At 36.7% G+C, this 16,859-nt stretch overlaps 3 protein-coding genes across 4 annotated transcripts in view; 1 reads left to right on the plus strand and 2 right to left on the minus strand.

Annotated features, from left to right (window-relative positions):
- The window catches only part of LOC107657891 (oxysterol-binding protein-related protein 9-like), a 34,932-nt gene extending 29,874 nt beyond the window's left edge, over nucleotides 1-5,058 (minus strand). The window contains exons 1-3 of the mRNA XM_016446183.1: nucleotides 4,911-5,058; nucleotides 3,436-3,486; nucleotides 1,783-1,861 (exon numbers count right to left, since the gene is read on the minus strand). Coding sequence (XP_016301669.1) covers nucleotides 1,783-1,861; nucleotides 3,436-3,486; nucleotides 4,911-5,021 — 241 coding nt within the window. The 5' untranslated portion in view covers nucleotides 5,022-5,058. The remainder of the gene's footprint in view (nucleotides 1-1,782; nucleotides 1,862-3,435; nucleotides 3,487-4,910) is intronic.
- Nucleotides 5,059-5,099: 41 nt separating this feature from the next.
- On the plus strand, nucleotides 5,100-12,576 carry LOC107657892 (methylcrotonoyl-CoA carboxylase beta chain, mitochondrial). 2 transcript variants are annotated; one of them, XM_016446186.1, is made up of 14 exons: nucleotides 5,100-5,122; nucleotides 5,935-6,017; nucleotides 6,858-7,175; nucleotides 7,289-7,485; nucleotides 7,933-8,111; nucleotides 8,192-8,272; nucleotides 8,393-8,571; nucleotides 9,345-9,537; nucleotides 9,630-9,721; nucleotides 10,697-10,853; nucleotides 11,122-11,244; nucleotides 11,333-11,457; nucleotides 11,574-11,655; nucleotides 12,254-12,576. In XM_016446186.1, the coding sequence occupies exons 2-14, from the start codon at nucleotides 5,998-6,000 to the stop codon at nucleotides 12,338-12,340; spliced, it is 1,833 nt and encodes a 610-aa protein (XP_016301672.1). In that variant the 5' UTR covers nucleotides 5,100-5,122; nucleotides 5,935-5,997; the 3' UTR covers nucleotides 12,341-12,576. The 2 variants fall into 2 exon arrangements, with proteins under 2 accessions (XP_016301672.1, XP_016301671.1); XM_016446185.1 differs by lacking the exon at nucleotides 5,100-5,122 and having other exon boundaries at nucleotides 5,896-6,017.
- Nucleotides 12,577-12,729: 153 nt separating this feature from the next.
- On the minus strand, nucleotides 12,730-16,750 carry LOC107657893 (retinal Mueller cells isomerohydrolase). Its single transcript, XM_016446187.1, has 14 exons — nucleotides 16,679-16,750; nucleotides 16,304-16,386; nucleotides 15,945-16,095; nucleotides 15,642-15,749; nucleotides 15,381-15,522; nucleotides 14,723-14,870; nucleotides 14,552-14,633; nucleotides 14,319-14,451; nucleotides 14,046-14,185; nucleotides 13,738-13,867; nucleotides 13,503-13,617; nucleotides 13,179-13,273; nucleotides 12,985-13,096; nucleotides 12,730-12,898 (listed from the first exon to the last, which is right to left on the minus strand). The coding sequence occupies exons 1-14, from the start codon at nucleotides 16,687-16,689 to the stop codon at nucleotides 12,750-12,752; spliced, it is 1,599 nt and encodes a 532-aa protein (XP_016301673.1). The 5' UTR covers nucleotides 16,690-16,750; the 3' UTR covers nucleotides 12,730-12,749.
- Nucleotides 16,751-16,859: the final 109 nt, after the last annotated feature.

Here is a 16,859-nt window from a genome sequence, read left to right on the forward strand (position 1 = left end):
ACCACAAAATTCTGAACGATAGTGTAAGTCGGGTCTATCAATGACGCCAATTAAAGTACTAAAAAAAAAACATTTATAATGAAAAACATTTACTTACATTTTACTGCTAATTTTTAGTAATTTAATATTCCCTTTCAATTAATGTAATATTCAGATTTGTCAATTATCAAAATAGCTGTTAGCTTCAGCCTACCATACATCAGATGCTCCATGAACAGACTCTGTGCACGCCATCTGAAACTCAAATTTTCAATTGCTTATGTCTTCAACAAGATCTTTACTGAAGAATAAACCATTCTGAACCCAATATGGCACCATGTAATGTACGGAACTCTAAATACTCTAAAAATAACAAAGATTCAAGCAAATTGTGCTGCAATTCCGGTCCATTGAGATCAGGAGGCACAAAACCATTTCCGCTGTGGGGTAAATGGCTGCTGCTGCAATGGAGATATGAGAACTGATAGGATGAGTCCCTGATGATCTCAAGAGGTGGATGGTATGAAAAGACTGTTGAAACCGAAGCCCGAGCTCCACACTCACACTCACTGAAATACACACATGCAAACGCACATCAGGAAATCTGACACGGCAGGTCGGGTTTGTTTTTTGTTTTTTGTTTTTTTAAAAAGAGGTTTGGATTGGCATACCATAGCACAACTGTCACACGATACCAAAGAATGTCGGCAATGAATTTTACTGGTGAAAGTGAAAATTAATAAAGAGAAAAATAATCATTTTCCTGCAATATATGCATGGAAGACTAATAATAGGATGGGATGAGCCTAAAACTATCACTGATAAATATAAAAGCCACAATCTTAACAAACTCAACATAGTGCCACCAAGTACATCTTTTCAAAACCTGTAACTCTTGAGAACGAATAACACACTCAAAGTTAACGCAACCAGCCAACTTCAAGTGTAAATAAAAACAAAGCATGGTTGAAACTAATCATTAATGCAAACCGCAATGATAAACGGTCACGGCAGAAGACGCAATCAGACGAGTCCCAGCTGAGCGTGACCTTACCCTTCTTACTGTAAAGCCACAGCATACAGTGTCGGAACATAGCAGTGGGTGAGGGCATGGGGAGAGTGAACGCACCCCCGGCAGGGCGGATGCCAGGGGGGGTGGAGGAGGACAGATGAGCCAGTGAGAGAAGGTGGAGGCTAGAGGCTAAAAACCTGGAGCTCAGCAGCCAGCAGCCTAGCGTAACTCTGCGGTGAGACTGTCTGTTCTACTCCGTTTCTCGAAGAGTTCTTCCAGCTCCGAGGAAATTCCTAGTAGAAATTCAACACGGATCCTGGAAAAAATCAGAGAGCCTCTGATCTCAATTCACAAAACTATGAAATCTGCAGATCGTCCCAGTCAGTGGTCGCAAGAGATAAGCCGGACAAATGCACCAGGCCTAATGCATGTTTGGATTGTCTGCGCGCAACTCATGCGAGTGGGTCATGTTTGCATTAGAATGCTGAATGTTACTGATGTCATAATCCTCTTTACAATCAAAATGAGAAAGAGCATGTGGGGAAGAATGAGTAAGCAAGAGCAAAAATAAACAGAGTGGAAAGAGGAGAGGAGGGATGAGCAGTATGGAGAGAGAGAGAGAGAGAGAGAGAGAGAGAGAGAGAGAGAGAGACACACGTGAGCAGCCGGCTGATGGCCGCACTATAAAAATTGGTTAAAAGCATCACGGCAGGAGGTGCCACAGAACAGAAGATGAGAGAGGAGAAGGACCAGACAAAAGCCGTAGAAGAACAAGAGAATGGAGACCTCACCCTGAAAATGGAAAGTCTTCTGGTCCACGGTAATGGTGAAAGTGCTGTCGTCCTCGTCATCGATTCCAATCACAGCTCCCTGCAAAAAAGGAACGCAGCGAAAGCCATTCAGACTGAGGGACACGTCATTCGCTCCCTCTCTCTTTCTATCTGTTCCTCTGCCCCACTCCCTCACGCACAGAGAGAGAGAGAGAGAAGGAAAGGGGTGGGAGAGAATGGGTGGAGTAAGAGAAAGAGAGGGGAACAAAAAATTAAAAGAGAGAAAGGGGAAGGAGATGGAAATTGAGAAAGGAGGACGGAGAGAGAGAGAGCGAGTGAGGGGGAAAACTGCAGCACATTCAGTAAGTATTACAGGGCCAGAGGAAAAACATGAGACTATTAACTCTTTCATACCTGATGTACAACCACAGCAAATCCTGATCATTCAACAATCTAAAAGCATTTCTAACATTGTAAAACATTTAAACAGAGCACTTTGAAAAAACTTTGATGCCATTGTTTTGAATAAGAAAATGCTGAACGTCTAAAGAAAAACACTACGCTTTTACTTTAAATACAAACGTGCCAGGGTTACTGGTTACCGACAGGAAGACAGCAATAACTGCTCAGATCAGACCACAGGCCTTGAGGAAAATAAGCCAACGCCCTAAGCACTTTTAACCTGTCTTAAATTTACGTTAACTGCTCACTGTCAGGCAATTTGGAGATCAATTTATTATTTACGATGTCATCAATTAAAGCTATGCAATACACTCACATTAAAGGAGATACACACAACTCTTTAATTAACACTTAATTGCAATTTAACTGCAGAGAAACTTCATCCATCTTCATTCTTTTGGCATGATAGAGATTATGAACACAAAACCTGGTGGTGACGATAACTTTTACTGCCTCTAGGATGTATTTAAGCATTAATTACAACTAAAATACTTACAATACCATGCTCCCTTTAACACATTAACTCTACTCTGTATATTATAACAATTCGTCTCTGCATTAAATGAACATATTTCATAACTGTCCTCTGCATATTAAAGTGAAGAGTGTGCCATCTGCTGGTGAAGAGTTTGCACAGCATTGCATTTAATAGGTGAAGCATTTCTATCACATCCTGAGCCAGACGCACATCTCTGAATAAACCGGGTTTGTGTGAGGGTCTAATGATTACAGTGGAAACAAATCCTAATGCTAAACCATACAAAGAGCTTCTAATGTACTGCAGCAACAGTTTGAGAAGGGCTCTTTATTGTTTTACCATCACTGTATACTAAGCGAGGACCACATAGAAATGTTTTACTAAATCTGATGTTGAAATGCTTGACAGTGCTGCACAAAACCCGGACCTGAACCCGTAGTGGACACCTCAGAGAAGATATTAGCCTCATTAATAGATGCAGTCTACCTCTATTAAAATACAATGCATAAAATCATGTCACATCCTTTTTTGAAATTCTTCATCTCTACACTATAATATCCTGATGACAGATTCTCAACAGCTGCTAGGGTTAACTTAATAGCATAATTAAACAAGAATAATAGCCAGAACAAGAACAAGCAGACATGCGTTAATCACTGAAATGATGGACTAGAAAAAATGAGTAAGACCAGATTCAACTTAGTCCTGCTTTAACAATAAAGAAAGCTTCTTACTTGAAGTCGCACACAGCCTCTTCTAGAGCCACGCATCATCTTGTCCTTGGACTGAAGAAAGAGACAGAGTGTTAAAGAAGCATTTTATCAAACGACCAACACAGGGCTGGAATACATTCAAGTCTCACATTGCTGAAGATTTAAAAAGGTCACAATATATTGGGTCTAAGATCATACGTGTAACCAATTTGGCTTTTGTATCATACAGTAGAAAAATGGTATGTAAACATGGTATGTAATGGTATCTACACAATGGTAGTACTCTGGAAAATGAGACATGCAAAACAGAGCTATTAATATAAAAACTATATACACTATATATAATATATATATATATATGCGTGTGTGTATATATAACATGTATATAATATTATAATTTATATAATAAAAAAATTGTTGTATAATCTGTGTGTATGTATACACACGTTTGACAGTTTGGCAGTTGACAATTTCAGTTGTTGGATCACATGCAGTATTAGCGTGACAGTAAGCCAAGAAAATCGGAGTGAAGAGTTATTTTTTTTACCTGTTTAACCCTGTGTCAATAAACAATCACCGGCTAAAAAATGATATGGCTTATATGTAGACATTAACAAACCTGAGAGCTCTAGCTTGTGGATGATTTACTGACAGCAACTGCAGCTCTTAGCTTGGCTATTTATCTTGAGTTTGAACATTATAGAGCTTTCCGGATGAAGTCTGAAAGCTATAAATGTGCATTAAGACATTTAATATCCTGCAGTTAACGCATCCAAAACAGCGGTCACATGTGGACGCCTCCACCCTTCAAATTTTGCAAACTAAACTATACTACTGTAAGCTTTTTTTTTTTCCAAGGGAGGTGGCCTTCCTGCTGGCAACAGCAGTATTAGCGTGACAGTAAGCCAAGAAAATCAGAGTGAACAGTTATTTTTTTACCTGTTTAACCCTGTGTCAATAAACAATCACCGGCTAAAAAATCATATGGCTTATATGTAGACATTAACAAACCTGAGAGCTCTAGCTTGTGGATGATTTACTGACAGCAACTGCAGCTCTTAGCTTGGCTATTTATCTTGAGTTTGAACATTATAGAGCTTTCCGGATGAATTCTGAAAGCTATAAATGTGCATTAAGACATTTAATATCCTGCAGTTAACGCATCCAAAACAGCGGTCACATGTGGACGCCTCCACCCTTCAAATTTTGCAAACTAAACTATACTACTGTAAGCTTTTTTTTTTTCCAAGGGAGGTGGCCTTCCTGCTGGCAACACATCAAGTCTAGCTGCTCATTGGCTAACGGCTTCCCCACCAAAGCCCGGATTGGCTGAAGTCGCGGTCACTCAAGCTAAGCCCCGCCCCAACCAGCTGAGATTCTCAACTCCTGACAGGCCTGCGAATGCTCGTTCCCTTCCCAACATTCAACGATCGTGGAACAGGCCACTCAGCGATCAACCCTCTCTCATATCACATAGCCATGCAAGAAAAACTTACAGTATAGTATGACAGCAACCCGGCGTTATAGTCCAGTACGAACCAGCGGTACTGCCACCCCTTCATGACGTTAGTCCATTTGCTCAGCGGCCCCTCCATGATGGACGCCATTTTTACACTTTGCCTGAGTGCTCGCGGGGAGGAGCGCGCGGCGAGAAAAACCATGCGTCTGACGTCACGTGCTGAACTATGCTGTACTTCTGGATCTGGAAGTAATAACATCAATCTTACATATGTGCAAGATGGCATTGTGAAAGTCAAAGAGAATGAAATCCAACTAGGCTATGCATATACGCATATGTTCAGAAATGTAATAATTTGGAAGCTCTAGAGATTTTGTAACAAATAGCCTACCCTACTGTCTAAAAATAACATAGTTGTGATATTTTACATGATATATGCAGCTGAAGGTGTTATAGAGTTTTGGGTAGTCTTGTTATTTTTTGTTTATAAAATCTCTTTGTTTTTGTAATTTTTTTAGTGAAAGTGTGGTATAGCTTTTAGGTTGACACTGTTATCTGTCTGTGCACATATTAAGATACCGTTAGTTTTCATTAATATCTTGAATTCGTTTTTTTCCCTCTTTTTTTCATTTAAAGTTTTAGTAGTTTTGCTGTGTTTTTGTCATTTTTATTCGTTTTAAAAATGTGTCTTTGTAGATTTTTTTTTAATTTAAGTTTTAGTTATTGTAGTATATCAAGTTGCACTGACATCTAGCTGAAATAAAATAAGCGTTTTTTTTTATTTCAGTTAACGTATATTCTATTCCAAGTAATGCTGAATGTTTTTATGGAATAATTATTTTGTTTTTTTCAGTTTTTAGTTTTCTTTACTATAATAACCCCGCCTTGTAGAATAGAATAGAATGTCTCGGAATAGCTTATGATGAATTCTCCAAAGTCAAGTCTGTGCCATAGACTCTCATTTACTGATCTATACTGCTCTCTAGTGTTCATTATATCACTATGTAATATATACATGATATCGCACACTCAAACGTTCCTTTCTGTTTGTTTCCTTCCAGACTTAGTTTCTCGTTACACTATAAAACATTCAATAATTTTAGACATCTGCCTCTCGCCTCATCATGTACTGTTGTATGTTAAGGTAAGATCTTTTGCTATGTTAAGGTAAACTACTGTGTTTCCGCCGTTTTGGAAAGTTCTTCGCGTTTACTATCCGAGTAAGCTCATAACGACCTTTGACACACTTGAAGAAAGAAAAATACAGGCTCATGCAGCATACAGAATTAGACGAATAATATAAACTAGACATAATAGAAAGCTCAATGCAACGTGCAAGGTGTTTTTTTTAGTATTATTATTATCTATGCATTATTAAAACAATATGCATTTATAGAATCTTGAGTATTTCTTGTGGTTGATTGTAGTCTATAATATTACACCTCAACATTGGCACCTGTCACTTAATGTTTATTGCCCGTTGCTGCCAGAGTATATGTTTATATTTAGCGTATATGTGCACAAAACCTGAATGACGATCTCTATAATGACAAATACCAAATTCATTGTGTCAGTGACAATAAAAAACAAGTGAAAGGTGAATATAATATTCTTTAACGTTATTCATTTAGATTCCAGTCATCACAAATGCACCAAATGCATTGGTCTTTCAATTATGTCTAGTTTATATTATTCGTCCACTTGTTTATGCTGCATGACCTTGTTTTTTTCTTTCTTTAATTAAGTACGTTAAAGGTCGTAATAACAAATAATAATAATAATAATAATAACTAATAATTTATAACTAATAATTGTAATTATCTATCTATCTATCTATCTGGATTATTTAATATTATTAATAATTATTATTATTAGTATTATAATTATCATATTATTAAAGCTGGTGTTTTGAATAGAAATCCCAAGCCCAATGTGTAATTTCTGGAGTTATTGCAAATAAAATGCATGTCTCTTATTTCACCAGGTCTTTCCATATAAAGGGGAATAATCTCATTCAGCTCACTAGAGCATCATTCTCTCAAAATCCACAGTCATGGGACACATCATCCAAGCTTTTCAGCTGCACTGCATACCACTGCACACATTCACCTGTTTCAGGCAGTCTGTGGCAACCCTTGACACATAGGACAAACCAGCCAGCAGCATCGTCCCGCTGTATGAGCTCCACTGTGCGCAGGAGACGCCTGCCAAGTGCCTTTCCAGTTATAGATGGAGAATTTCATCCAGTTCACAGACATGTGTATGAAGCCAATCTCAGGAACAGCCTAATCTGTCAGCAAAAGTAAGTCCGATTCACTTGCATTAAAGATCTCCCCACAGTTACATTACAATATCATTGCCTAATCATACATTTCATCACATAAGTAATATCCACACATTGTATTGTTTCAACAGATACCTTGAGCACAAGGAAAAAGTAATGAAGGGTGGTGGTGAAAATGCCATAGCGCGGCATATGCTGAGGAATCGAAAGGTCCTCGTACGAGACAGACTCCGCATGCTGCTGGATGATGAAGATTATTTAGAACTTTCTCCTTTTGCTGGACTTGGCCTGCCCTATGGAGACATCCCATCAGCTGGCTGTCTCACAGGTAATATATACTACATAATACAGTGAAAAGTATTATCATTTATTAATTATGTTTAATAAAAAATAAATGAAAGAATACAAAAGTAGGCATTAAAAGGAGATCAAAATCTGAATTTCAGTCATGCGTCTTTGTGAGGCTTATTTAAATGAAGGTTGTAATATTGTTACTAATCATTAAATAATTGGCATTTATATGGTATTTATAATTATATTTTTCTCCTTTCTTTGAATTGTGTTTTTCACTGCACCAGGGTTGTTTATTTATTGATTGGTATTATTATAATTAGACATAACATTATTTAGACTTTATTTATTATTTAGAATTATTAGACTTTATATTATTATTAGTAGATGTAATCATTTGACATTAATTGATATTAAAATATTTGTCCATAGGGGTTCCTCTCAAACTGCTTCCTTAGTAACAGTGTTATTTATTTTTCTACAGGAATCGGTAAAATTAATGGACTTTGGTGCATGTTCATTGCTAATGACGCCACGGTGAAGGGAGGTACAGCGTATCCCATCACAGTTAAAAAGCAGCTCAGGGCGCAGGTTGTGGCCATGCAGAATCGTTTGCCCTCTGTTTACTTGGTGGACAGTGGTGGCGCATTTCTGCCTCTTCAGGTAACTTGCATTTATTGCCATGGCGAGCTCTGTTATCTCTTAATGGTGCATTAATGGTTGTGCAACTGCTTTATCAACAGTCAGAGATCTTTCCTGATAGCAACCATGGAGGTCGCACCTTTTTCAATGAAGCAGTTATGTCAGCAATGAAGATTCCTCAGGTAATAAAAGATTCATGCAAAACATTCTTATTAAAAAACAAATATCCATTCCCAGTCAATTATTTTTTTTGTGTAATGCTAAATGTTTGATCTAATGTGATGTGATATCATAACCTTTAGGTGGCAGTAGTGTGTGGCTCATGCACAGCTGGAGGTGCTTATGTCCCCACTATGTCTGAGGAGGCGGTGATTGTCCACAGGATAGGAACAATATTTTTGGGGGGTCCACCGCTGGTGAAAGCTGCAACTGGAGAGGAGGTTTCCCCAGAGGACCTGGGAGGAGCCAGGCTGCACTCAGAGTATGCCGTTATCTTTATCTCCAGAGCAGGGGTTTTCAATCCCTGTATGTCCACAACCATGTTATTGATTGATAACTAAAAATAATGATGAAAATTTGGTGGTTAACAAAGACCAAAACCATCCTGCTTTGCATAACTGATTGTCAGTCAAGTTTTTGGGTATATTTAAAGCAGCATAGATTATTCAAAAATGTGTTAAAGCAATTAGATTCATAAAAAAAATAAATTATATATATATATATATATATATACACACACACAAAGTAAATGCATCCCTCTAATAATAACAGAATTATAAAGAAACCATATTAATATAATGTTATAAATAATATATAATATAATATAATATAGTTGACCATAATATTAAATAAAATGAAATATAATTTTTATTTGTAAATAAAAAATAATTTTATTAATATATAATACAATAATTGAACTCAATATTGCAAGAATATTATAAATGCATATATATATATACACACACAAAGTAAATGCATCCCTCTAATAATAACAGAATTATAAAGAAACCATATTAATATAATGTTATAAATAATATATAATATAATATAATATAGTTGACCATAATATTAAATAAAATGAAATATAATTTTTATTTGTAAATAAAAAATAATTTTATTAATATATAATACAATAATTGAACTCAATATTGCAAGAATATTATAAATGCATCCTGCACAGTTTTGCTCAGATGAAATTGTTTTTTCAATATTTCTCTAACTGCAAATCTCTTGCCTCCTTGTCTATATCACCAGAGTGAGCGGCTGTGTGGACCATTTTGCTTCAGCAGAGAATGAGGCATATGAGTATACCAGAAACATCATCTCCACCCTAAATTATGAGCTCCCAGAGGAGGACAGCGCTCAGGTTGAGGAGCCCCTGTACAACGTGGATGATCTCATGGGCCTTGCACCCCGTTGCTACAATCACAGCATGGATGTCAGACTGGTAAAGACACATGTACACGCACCGTTTCAGACTTATACTATCACATAATTTGTAGGTGTTCATTTACTCATTTCTTTCTTTATACTGTTTAGGTTGTGAGTCGACTGACTGATGGTAGTCGGTTTCAGGAGTTCAAGGCCCGTTACGGCACCCCCCTCCTCACTGGGTTTGCCAGAATTGAAGGGTAATAGTTTTTGGAGGATGTTTTTAGTTCATTTGTTATTAGAAAAAAGTGAGCTGTTTTGATTATTGTGTAAGTGGAATTTGAACTGAAAATCTTTTTTTCCCCCCACTGTTAAAACATTAAGTGCATAACTTGTTTCTAGGTCATCAATCAGGACACTGCCTTGACAGGAAAATGGTAGACAGTACAATGGTAAATGTAAAGATGAAACAGCTAACCCTGTTAACCTGAAAATCAGATTTTCTTGCTTCTGTATGTCTGACCAATCAGATCTAAGCAGGATGTGGATTAAGAGAAGGAATCTTGGCTAAAGATGGCAACGGATCTCTTCAAGCATCTTTTATGTGCTCACACAAAGAACGTCTCTGAGAGCTGCTTTGTAGTTGTGGCAATCTGAAACTCCTACCAAAAGGATAAAACTACGTCAGAGATGTTCAGATAAAACTGTTATTGAGGGTTATGTTATGCTGAACAAACACTATTGTTAAACTGATGTTACTTTTGTTATTTTATATAAAATTTTTACTTTTATCTTTATTTAATTGGCAATGCTTGCTATGGCAATCATCATTTGTTACATTTATCCCACAGCGTTTGTGCTACGGACATGAATTGTACCTTTAATTATGTGGTTTGTTGAGAAGAGGTGTTATTATTTTTTAATCAATTCAACAGCAACAAAAAATCACCTGGCAGACAATAAAACGTGAATAAATCTGTAATTTTGATACTGAATTAGCCATATCTTGGGGCTAAAATGTTATAAAAGCTTTTTACACTTCAGTCAGTAAGAAACCACCCAGAAGACCCTGGGTACTGCAGTTACATGCTCTGAAAACCACAGCTTAACAGCCACCCAGAATATATTGAGGAGTTTTGCATTGGCAAACGGCAGTTATGTTTTCTTGAGAACATGCAAAAATCTAGTTTTTCTTTACTATGAAAGGTGATTTTATTTTTCTCATCAATCTTTAGTCATCAGGTTGGAATCGTGGCAAATAACGGAGAGCTGACATATGAAGCTTCCCTGAAAGGCAGTCATTTTGTTCAGCTGTGTGATCAGAGGGACATTCCTCTCATCTTCCTGCAAAACACGGCACCAGAACCTGCACACACATTCTCTCAAACCAAGGTACATCAAAAGACATAGACGTATATGCCCTTTCCAACAAAGATTCTTTAAAAGAGAAATCATATTACTTGTAATTAAATTTAAACATACATGTGATACACAGGAAAGTGTAATAGTTTCCAGTAGTTACAAATAAGTGTTTTGTTTTAATGGAATGACATCTGGCTCTACACACACACCATCTTGTTTTACTTTGTTACTTGCTCTCTTTTCTCCCTCGCTCACTTCATTCCTCTAAACCACTCGTTCTCTTTCCCATGTCTCTTAGGCGGAGTCCAACACTAACAGACTGAAGGCTCAGGGTTCCATGATGTCTGCTGTGGCTTGTGCTTCTGTTCCTAAAATTACTGTGGTTATTGGAGGATGTCATGGAGGTGATAGCTATGCTATGGTCAGTATATAAATGTATTTTGATCTAGATAAAAAAAAAAAAAGGTGTAGTTAAAAAATGTAAAATCTTTCTGTAAATTTTTTTTTAGTGTGGAAGGGCTTTTGACCCTAATTTCCTGTTCCTGTGGCCCAATGCGAGAGTGTCGATTTTGGCCCCAGGCCACTCAGATGCATTTGTGCAGAATGAAGCGGAAATCACACAGATTAATGAGATGTAAGAGCCAATGTAACAGCCAATGTAACAGGATGTCAAATGCACAAGTTAAATATAAATAAAATGAAAATATGTAAAAAAATAATAATAAATTAAATAAAAATATCCCTGTGAAGGTTGGAGGAAGAGAGTTCAGCATTATTTTCCACCGGCAGACTGTGGGATGATGGTGTTATTCTACCTCAAGACACCAGAAAGGTAAAAGAGCTAGCAAATATATTTTATTTAATTTCTATGTGGTTGAATCTTCGATTTGTACTTTTGCTATAGAAATAATGCTTAATCTGTTTGTACTTTTGCTATACAAATATGAACACTGGTTTAATTTTCCCTTTTCATTTTCTACAAAAAATGGGGTAATTCATCTTTTACGTTACAAATTTCAGACAAAAAAAAAAAAAGCACAGCACAGAGCACTAGACTTTTCACTGGAAGGCCATAATGAGAAGCAGCTGTTGAGGGTTTTAGTGGCATCATTATAGTAAACCTAAGAGATAGTAACTAGAATTAACTAGTGTTCCTAGTTCATATTTCTTTATAATAACCTGAAATATTTCTTTAAAATAAATACCACTTGTTTTGATATTTTGTTATCTAATGCAATTACATGAATATATTTTAAGTGTGGTTTAACTGCCCAAATACCCTTTTCATTGTTAGCTTAAAACGTTTGCTCATATCTTTTGTTATAAAAGAGTTAATAGTTTTAATAGTAGATACATTTGGATTTTCTTCCAAAAGCTCTTGAGTTTGAAAATCAAAGCTTTATGAAATATATGCCTCTGTTCCTTTTTAGGTTTTGAGCAAGTGTCTGAAAATCATTAAGCAACAAGAGTTTCAATTGTCCAGAGAGAAAATGAGGACTCCTTTTCTTCGACTATAACACTACCTCTGCAGAAACCTCAGTGAACTATATAAACTTGTATACGTTGTTTTATTAAAGTAATAAACTAACAGTGTTGGTTTTAAGCACATATCTTTATTTTAATGACAATTTGCCTATAATCAGCAGTGGTGCCTTTATTATTGTGATTTTCTGACTAATGTAAAATAAACCTGTTTGTACATATGGAATTTTACTTCTGATGAAATCATTGTTTAGAAATGCTGAAGTTGAATTTTTTTTTAAAGTCGTCTATCTTACTGTACACGTTTATCATAAAGCTGTTGCATTACAAGCATATCAGGTCATATAACTGGCCCATTTAAAATAGCAACAATCACACTGTTTACATTAAAAATGTACCAATTTTAAAGTATAGTCTGAAATGCAAAGTCGTGGTTATGATCCTCTAAGGTTTGTACATGCCATGGAGAGTGACAGGAATCATGACATCAACCTCTGCACGTGCTATTTCTGTCAGGTCAGTGGCATTGAGTATGAGGAGGAACGCTGGCCTCTGGGTGACTCCTGGTTTCACTACAATACTCAGAAGAACACCTGAGAAAACCAGAATAAAAACCATTATTTTGGGATAATAAAAAGATTCAAAATATATGTTCTGTTTAGTAACAGATGTGGAATACCATCATCTTCATCTTTAGCATCAGGGCTTTGCACAAACAGTGGTTCGGATGGATAGGCATCTGGCTCCTGCCATATCCATGTTTCTTTGCTTTTCACGTTCAACTTGCAAATCTAAAACCCCACAAAAATGACACAAATCACACATGGAGCAAATGTTGAACATGAAAAATGTTCAGTATCACGTCACACACACCCGGTCTGGAACGAAGTGGTTTAGCCCAAGTCCATAAGCGAAGGTGTAATTTTTCCCACAGTATTTTTTGTAGTTGATCTGAGGAAACTCAAAAGCTGAAACACAAACACAACCCAAAGAGGAAATACTTTCAATCTATTTTTTGAAATCTGACTTTATTCATTTATTTTTTAAACAATTATTAATATTAGTTTTTAATAAGTACATTACATTTTAAGTACTGGATAAAACAATTATTTAAAAAAAAATAGTTATAAAATCTATAATAACTCAGCTGTATTTATGACTGTTTCCAAATAAGGAAGGTGCTGACTGAGTAATTACCTTGACGCGGTCCAGAGAAAAGAACCTCAGGTTCAAGCCAAACGCTTCCATCACTGCACATGACAGCAGTGGCTGTGGTGTATGGAAGCGAAACCAAATTCTTCCCCTGCTCTTCCTGCAAAAACAACAAAGGAATGAACTTTTGCATTGGAAAGACAGAGACAAAAATATAAAGAAACAAACTGAATTCAATCTAATAGTTCCTGAGGTGAAGTAGGATCATGATATCTCTTACCCTGTGAATGTCCAGTGGAAGCACGTATCGCCGCACCTCTGGCTGTGGAGCTCTCATGGCTGCTTTTTTTACTTCATCCCAGTTTTGCCTCACGTTTGCCAAATATAGGTAATTATACACAAAATCATGCCTGTCATTCAAAGAAAGGGGAACACAGATGACCACCATAGTCTATTTTTGAGCTCTCCTCTGGCCATGTTTACTGCCATTGTCAAATGCATGTGTTTTTTGTTAGTTGATACATGTTATTTGGCCATTTTGAGATGTTAGCTAATGCTTCAATAAATATAAAAAACAAGCAGTCTTACCCCTTCCAAGTGCAAAGGTCGACAACAATAAAGCCTTGGTCCTCGTAACAGTTAATGTGATGGAAAAGATTAAAGGCAGATGTTCTGAATTTGTGGTCAATGTATTCTCCAGGATTCTTGGTTGCCAGATGAAACCATGTCTGGGAATGCAACCAAATGAAAAGGATGAGTTATCGTACAAAATACCCAGAGCATTTTTTTTTGTTGTTTTCGTTTTCCAAACATATAATTAACATTTCGAACATGATATAATGCCAGTAAGCTCTGACTTACACCCATTTTGTCATTTGACTCGAAGCAGTCCATGTAATTTGTCCCTCTGATACTCCAGGAAGTCAGAAATTTCAGCAGATTGATCTTCACTGGAGTCTCAACAAACACAAAGTAGTTCTCCGTCATGCCAAAGCTAAAAAAATATATATAATTTATTCATATTTATTTTAATTATGAAGAATTTATTATTATATTATATCATATCATATCATATCATATCATATCATATCAACCTATGGACGTAGGATGGTTTGAATCGCTCACTGCTTGGAAACTGCACCAAAACCTTTGACTTCTCAATTGGATCGGATTTATCTGATTAAATAAATGATTAAAGAAAAGTTAAACACTTTCACAGAATGCATTAATAAGAGGCTTTTAGACCAACAAAGCAATATACCAACCATCTTGTGGTGGAGGGATCTTGACAATGTTGTAGGCCAGTGACATGTTCTTCCCAAAGCAGTTCCCAATGTTATATACTGTACCGTCTGGTTCAGTATGTGGATGTGCTGTCACACCATTGACTGAGAGATAATTGCAAAGGTCCACCTATGGGAAGTAGAGATGTTAAAGGAACAGTTCATGCAAAAATTAGGATTTGCTGAAAATGTACTTACCCTCAGGCCTTCCAAAATATAGATGAGTTTGTTTCTTTATAGGAACAGATTTCAAGAAATTTAGCATTGGATCCTCTGCAGTGAATGGGTGCCGTCAGAATCTCCAAACAGCTGATAAAAACAGCACGATAATCTATTAGTAATCAGCATGACTGTTTATTGATGGACTGGAGTCATGTGGATTACTTGTGGATTGTTGGGATGTTTTTGTCAGCTGATTGGACTCTCATTCTGACGACACCCATTCACTGCAGAGGATCCATTAGTGAGCAAGTGATGTAATGCAAACCTGTTCTGACGAAAAAACAAACTCATCTACATCTTGAATGGCCTGAGGGTGAGTACATTTTCAGAAAATATTTATTTTTGGTTGAACTATTCCTTTAAAAGATGTATGTTTTTGTTAATGGCTTCAAAATTGGGCAACAGTGCAAAAGCCTACCTTTTTTATCGTTTCTAGGGTATCAGGATCAACTTTGGTTATGTAGTTGGTTTCCGTGCAGGCATAGAAGTCCTCACCAATGGGGTAGATGTTGACAAGGCAGTTGTCCGTCACCTCAATGCCTTGAAAGTAAGTAAAAAACCTGATGTACAAAAAAAAACCGGAAGTACCAAAAGTAAATGCACCATTAGGAGTAAATTTGCTTTTATGGCAATATTATTATACTCCCAAATGAAATTTAATAGAAAATGCTCTCCAGACCTGGAAAAGATGTTTTTGCATGGATCTGGATATGCAGCGGTGCCAAACTCTGTGATCACAATCCTTTTCTCTGTCATGGCTCTCACATAAGCATCAGTTCTGATAAACCTGAAGTTAAAGGTACCAGTAAATATGCATTTGATTAAGCAAAATCTAATTTCTGCATTAAACCACTTTTTACAAAAATTATCCAGCATATGAGTCATTTCAATTCCAGTAACTTATTGCAAAACCTTTAGGTCATAAACTCAATTTGGATTTTACTGCACGATAAACACACAAACGTATAACACAGGGTCTTACCTGCGGTAATAAGTGACATGTCCATCCTTCAGGTCAAACTTGTGTATGAGAGCCTGGCCATCAAAAATGTGGTAAAAAGGTTCATCTCCAATTTCAAAGAGCCCAGGGCCCACACGGAGCAGACTGCCAGTGAGCCAGGCAGGGATTTTGCCTGCAGAGAAAGAGAGAGGGTTCACTTTAACCAAATAAATTCTTCAGCCCCCGAATGTCTATAAAACAGCTCCCATATCAAAAGCTACAAGGTCTTTACATCGGCCACAGCAGAAGCTGCATACACTTTTCCCTTCAACGAAAGCATGGAGAAAGTAAAATGTGGAAAGTTATCAAATTGAAAATGCTTGATTTATAGGCATACAAACCTGAGACATGAGCAGGAATGGGCTCAGCTAACTCGTCACATGACTCAAAGATTTTTTTATAGCCACCGGCTGGGTGTTCAAGACTGTGAATGAAAACAGATGACCACATTTTTAACATAATGACGTGACATTAAAAAGAAAAACAAAACAACTAAACTTATACTAATATACTCATTCTTGAACCATTTTGCACATTCTTCTAAATTATACATTGCCAAGGGTATACAAACTTAAGCTTAAAGGAAACAAATGATTAAGGAAACATCAGTTTAACAAAGAAATACTTTTCAAATTTGCCACTTTCCAAAAATGTACAATAAATACATTTGTACAATCTGAGCAGTTTGACTGAGAGTTAAAAGTTCCATTACTCACCGGCTGACCATGTTGAACTGAGTTAGAGGTGAGATGCTGTCTGTGTGTGTAAACCAGAACTGCTCTGTTCCCAGGAACAGCCACAAAGTCTTAGAACTCCTCCTCCTCCGACCGATTGGAAGGCTCTGAAACAAAAATCCCTTTGTGTTCAGACCAAGAGCATTTACACTAACGTTTACCT

The sequence above is a fragment of the Sinocyclocheilus anshuiensis genome, unplaced genomic scaffold (genome assembly GCF_001515605.1).
Source record: "Sinocyclocheilus anshuiensis isolate Anshui unplaced genomic scaffold, SAMN03320099.WGS_v1.1 scaffold107, whole genome shotgun sequence".
Taxonomy (NCBI): Eukaryota; Metazoa; Chordata; class Actinopteri; order Cypriniformes; family Cyprinidae; genus Sinocyclocheilus; species Sinocyclocheilus anshuiensis.